The following is a 6,000-nucleotide window of genomic DNA, read 5'->3' on the forward strand; positions in this document are numbered from 1 at the left end:
CATCCGTCTGATTCGACGCCTTTGTGCGAGCACTCTCCAGCGTCCTAGATAAGGAGAACTACATATGTGTTGGCAGGAAGTAGCGTAGCCATCAATAAAGAAAAAAAGGAAGTAGCGTAGCCATTAGCACGCTCGGCTGCGGAACGGAAGGATGGTGGTTCGAATCCCATCGTACACAAAGATTTTGTTTCTGGTCTGACTAGAAAAGCGTGAAACATTCTGCGGACAACCTTCTGTCGACAACGGTGAGGCATTAAAGGCTTTCGCCTTAAAATTGTATCAAGTCTTAGGTGAAACACCCTGTATATTGTCCCAAATGACAATGAACAAACTTGGTAGTGACTTCTAGGGAAAGCCAGCTTCAGTGGCCGGATTTGAAGCCCTATTTTCAACTCAAGGGCAACATAGGCGACAGCGGCACTACGACATGAAATTTACTTCCGCCAATGTGCCTCCAGAATGAGTCAATTGTAAAACAGAATTGACAGCTTGGCTTGAACCCTGATGCGTTTCCGGAAAGATGAGCGTGAACAAGGCGACGATACAGTCCCGCTGTTTAAGCGGACGACAAATTTTTCGAAAATGAAGAGGGTGGGACCATATTGCCACGAACGATGAAATTGTAGTTGAAGAGTGATGCGAGCAATTACAAATTTCGCTTCGCGATTAAGTTGACCTTATCTACGTAAGCAAAGCGTGTGTTGAATAGACTGGCGCCTCAAAGAGGGGCGAAATTTCTGACGCTCACGTTGAGGCTCGGTGGCGGTGCAAACAAAGAAATCTAAAAAGTTTGCAGGAACTATGACCAATGAGCAACTTTCTATGCGTCAAAACTAAAAAGTAATTTAGCCTCCCTAAGCAACTCAGGCTATGAGGCACGCCGTAGTGGAGGTCTCCGGAAATCTCGACCACCTGTGGTTCTTTAACGTGCACTGACATCGCACAGTACACGGGCCTCTAGAATTTCGCCTCCATCGGAATTGGACCACCGCGACCGGGAACTTTTGCAAATAATTCTAATGCAGTGTAATTACTTTTTGAGAGCAGTAATTTGTGATGTAATTTAATTACCTTTGCAAGATTTCAATGAAAGTATTAATGTAATTAAATTACTTTTCAACAAGAACTTTTCAATGTATGGTCGTATCGGATATTTAGGAACTTTAAATCCCGATTTCATTTTCGTCTACCCATTTAGCCAGTTTAGAAGGTTGCGATAAAACGAGAATGGAAATACGCTGCCACGGTAGTTGACTTTCACTTGTAAATCGATCTGCGAGCTCGCCGACCGAGGCAGACTCAACCCGTGATCCAAGGCGTCCACGCGCGAAGGGAAGAGACGCCCAGAGCGCTGTGACAGTGAAATGTGAGACTGTCCGAGCGAAAGTGAGATGTCTTTCGTGCGGCGCCGCTGTCGGCTGAAAGGCGACTAAGGCTGTTTTGCAACAAAACGCTGTCACAAACAGTTGCCAGGAAGCAGAGGCGGGGGGGGGGGGGGGGGGGGGGGTGGGGAGGGGATTCCCCTCTGTGGAAACTCCAGACGGGGTGAGGTCAACGCTCGACAAAGATACTGGTGACTTGGCGCAGTTAGATCACGGGATGGGAAAACTTCGTTGGTTCAGTGCTCTTCAGCTTAACACATGGCAGAGTGCTTAACAAAGTGCTAATAATTTCAAACACAGCTTTTTTCCTCGTACTATCGAACATCGGAACTTAATTCCTTGCATAACGTGGCCTCTTCCTTTAAACTCATTTTTAACAGCTATCGGTGCCACATGATGTTTTGATTGTGTTGTGTTCATTGTACACTGCTTAAATTTATTAAGCGTCTCTCATAGCCTTAGTCGCTTTGGGACGTTAAACCCCATAAACCAAACCATCAATTTATTAGTTACTGCCTGTCACATTGTTTGTGCTTTGTATTCAACCATGTTAGATGTAACTTTTGTATGTGTGTGTGTGTGTTGTACATTGCCGTGTCTACACAAATTGTTAACCCAACTCCTGCAATAGCCCCAATACGGCCGAAGTATGTAAAAATAAATAAATAAAATAAATAAAGTCTTAACACACGGCAGAGTGGTTTGGGACACCGTTACCCAGTTTTTTAACGGTAATGCTGAACATTCGTTCTAATGCCTCGTACGCTTATCTCTAGTGCAGATTGCAGCTGACAGCCTTGCCTGCCTGGCGCCGGAGGCAAATTCAAAGCTGATAGCGACTGTCTTAAATGCCCTTGAGTAGTAGCGCTTTCAACAGCGTGCATGATTAGCATAGGCAGTGTTGCGCAAATATTTATCAGTTATCAACTGTTTGAAGGATATCTAAAATATAGCTTCCGAAGACAACTTAGCATGAATCCGTGGAAATCAAACACGTGTTGCGGAAGATAAGCGAACATGTACTGCTGTTTTTATTGTTGTTTATTTCTTCACTTCCCCAAGGAAGACTGCGCCGTATAGTTGAATGGGGTGCACCGCTTTGGGATTGTATTGAAACACTGTAGTAAAATCAGTCAGATTTTTTATTTCCACAACATTCAAGACTCGCACTGCAGAGTGCACGCTAATGTTCAATCGTTACACGACCGTCATAATCACTTCATAATCATCATAGATGAGCGTAGGATATAGGTGAAATATACTGGTCTTCTCAACCACTGGAGGCAAGTTTGATAAGAGACGTCCTAATTAGCTTGTAGTGCAGAGTTCCAAAGCGCAAAACGGTTTTAATTTCTCAACTGCAGTTCAAAACGTTAACAAAGACGTTTAGAGTGAAAGAAATACTTCTTTTGTTTGCCTTTTTTTGTCCCGTGGACCTAAATATTTGTGTCAGCCAGGTAAAATAGTAAAGTCCTGAACACTCGAACTTCGGTTATGATCTCAACTATCCATATCTTAAGAGAGCAGCTTTGGCTCGTCTGTAACTGAAACAGCTTAGAGAATGAAATGAAATATAACATTCGGTTGTCATGTGTGTCAGGATTCAATGACGCAGGCACCACGTATATTAAATTCTTCAGAGATCCCAACAATTTTGTCATACTCAGTGGTGAGAACTGCGCGCATCATCTTTACCAAATTTGACCGCACATTAATAGAGTACTGGGTAAGTCAGGAGGGAATATGTTTGGGCGTGTTGATTCATCTTTACACAGAAAGCATAGCGCGGTAACTACAGAAGAGGTTTAACATGCAGGGAACAACTTACGGTTAAGATTCAGGGAACGTTTCATTACTTCGTCAGGGATCCATCGCAAACGTTTCTTTTGATTATTATCGCGTTGTTTTGAAGTGCTAGCACTATAAAGACGATTTTGCCATGTGCCGTTATGACAAACCAGAGGCGCCCAAAGGCGGGTGTATATTTCTTCCAGCGAGCATTTCAAACACTTACGAACTAATAATGTTGGCATCAAGGTCATAATTCAAAACAAATGGCATATATTATTGCGCACAGGAGCATTGAAATCAGAACAAAATTCTGAATAGTTGAAACTGAATCTTTTGGACGCAAGGTGTAAGCACGAAGTTGTTATACCGAATAATGTTCTTTTGCACAATTTCGGTTCTACACGTAAGGAAAAACGATTAAAGTGGACATGCTGCAGGAACCGTCGTTAATAACGTCACATTTTTTCTTATCACCACTACACTATGCACGCTATATTCGTTGACTAGTTGGGCACAGAATAGTTCTTGTCTTAACATTTCCGAAAATGAGACGGGAAGCAACTGGTTTTGTTTCTTCCGAAGAAGTGAAAGGCGCAGTAATATCTCACTTTTCGGTGGACACCTCAACCGCACCGTGAGGGCAAGGAGGAAAAAAGGAGGGGAGGTGCCGTAGTGGAGGGCTGCAGAATAACTTCCACCACTTGGGGATTTTTAAAGTGCCCTGACGTCGCACAGCACACGGACGCCATTTGCGTTTCGCCTCCATTGAAACGCGGCTGCCGCGGCGGGATTCGAACCCGGGTACTCCGGCTCAGTATAAGAGCGCCCTAACCACTGAGCCACCGCGGCGGGTGGAAAGAACTTCTGCGGACAGTATGCTGACCTATACCACATGGTATGGGTCTGCCAGTGCAATACACGTATAGTCGTTATAAATCAGCCAACTAGGGAGGGCTGCGAGGCGGCCCTGTCCGGCTCGGACCTGGAGGCCCAGCGGGCCATGCTCCAGAGAGCGCTGGCAGCAGCGGGCAATGGCGTCCCGCAGTAGAGGACTGCCACCCAGAGCAAAGACCATTCCCACCTCCCTTTCCCAAATCACTACTGTGCTATAAGAAATTTTCCTCCTCCTCATCGCCTTTCTATGCGCCGCGCTACAGATTACGTTTCAAACTGCACTTCCAAACGTCCTGCAAATATTGAAGCCAACACACCTAAGTGAAGGGTTATGTTGCAGCATGCGTGACTGCGATACGAGCTTAACCTGGTGTGCTAACATTAGTTAATACTAATGGGCGCTACGCCAGAATAATATTTTGCTATTACAGCACAGCAAATTCCTCATTTTCGTCCTCCTATGCCAAGCTTATAACCTGGTGAACAGACAGGATTAGGAAAAAAAAACAATCCCGAGAGTAACGGGGACTTCTAGAATCATCAGCGCGTAAACTTAGGTAGCGCGAGCAGCCATTTGTGCATTCTGATTTACCGGCCTTTGCACGCTTAAATAGATATTCCTCTGAAACTGCACTCACTCAGGCGGAGTTTATATAGCCGCGAAAATTTCACAGGGCCATGTGAATCACATGCTTCAGCAAGCCCTTTACAGCTACAGTTTTCGGTCAGATTGATCACTCCCTCAGCTGACTCCTGTTCTCTGAACATACGACGCGACTCTTCAATTAGAACCTATCTTCCCGGGGGCCCCGGGGTTTGTATTGCATACATCATTTGCATTGTTGTATCATTTGCATTGTTGTAAATCATTCATCACTGATTTAATTAAATGGCATGTTAGCCCAGACTTCATGTAATGCCCATAGTTGGTCTTTGAGGTACTAATAAATACCAGTGCTAGCTCAAGCAGTTTCTGGAACAAAAGGTACGGAAACGTGTCCTACCTGCAAGCGCTGCCGCAGCGCAGAGCAGTACGATGGCGGGCTTCATGACTTGACGCGACGGTGCTCCCTGCGTAGGAAGTCACATCCGTCAGTCCGCGGCAACACACGAGTCTCTTCGAGTCCCCCCTGAAGACACCCACAGCCTCTTCGTGCCTTGGCTGCGCTCTTCTCTTGGTGAAGAAATAAAACGTGAAGGAAAAAAAGGAGTGTTGGCGAGACGCGACTGTGGCTTGGCCACTAGAGAATCGCGTATGGCCTGCGCTCGCGCCAAGATGGGGCCTTATATGCCGTCCCCCTTCTCGCGCCCACCGTCACAGCCCGCTTTCCTTTGGGAGAGGGGCACGCGGTAAGCATAGTGAGATAGCGAGGGAGGAGCTACGAGAGAGCGAGGCTTCGAGATACCAACTCGTAGGACTCGTTGGGAGAAGTCCAGCTGAGAGGAGGTCGGGAAAGGACTAAGGAGGAAATGGCCACTGTACTGGCTTTAAGAAAACCTGAGGGACACTTAAATTCATCTTAAGAGTATGACGCGATAGCATTAAACGGTTCCTTCGGTCGCTTGGCCCTTATAAAAATGGTCTATAGGCAGTCTATCGACTTCTTATTGACTCTATTGACTTTCTGTAGATATTGTTTTTTGTCTATTCGTACACTATAGACTTTCTATAGAAAATAGTCTACTAAAAGTGTATGCTCATAGATCTATACATTGTCTGGAGACCATCTTTAGCATTTGTATAGCCTATAGACTGTTCTCTAGGATTTGTCTATAGAGAGTCTATACACTTTATAGACAGAAGTCCATAGACACTCTATAGACTGTCTAAAACTTTTTTTGTAAGGGGGGCTCCCCGGTGCACCAGTTCTCTGTAATCTGCAAGCTTGTTGCCGTCAGATATTACTTTACGACGCACCATCGTCCATATTGT

General features: G+C 45.3%; 1 protein-coding gene across 1 annotated transcript in view; it reads right to left on the reverse strand.

Annotated features, from left to right (window-relative positions):
* The window catches only part of LOC149367204 (uncharacterized), a 77,170-nt gene extending 71,836 nt beyond the window's left edge, over positions 1 to 5,334 (reverse strand). Inside the window, exon 1 of the mRNA XM_089554523.1 lies at positions 5,072 to 5,334. Within this exon, the coding sequence (XP_089410649.1) occupies positions 5,072 to 5,117 (46 nt within the window). The 5' untranslated portion in view covers positions 5,118 to 5,334. The remainder of the gene's footprint in view (positions 1 to 5,071) is intronic.
* Between the last annotated feature and the right edge of the window lie 666 nt (positions 5,335 to 6,000).

This window comes from Amblyomma mixtum, chromosome 1 (genome assembly GCF_055824585.1).
Source record: "Amblyomma mixtum isolate Tamu chromosome 1, ASM5582458v1, whole genome shotgun sequence".
Lineage (NCBI taxonomy): Eukaryota > Metazoa > Arthropoda > Arachnida > Ixodida > Ixodidae > Amblyomma > Amblyomma mixtum.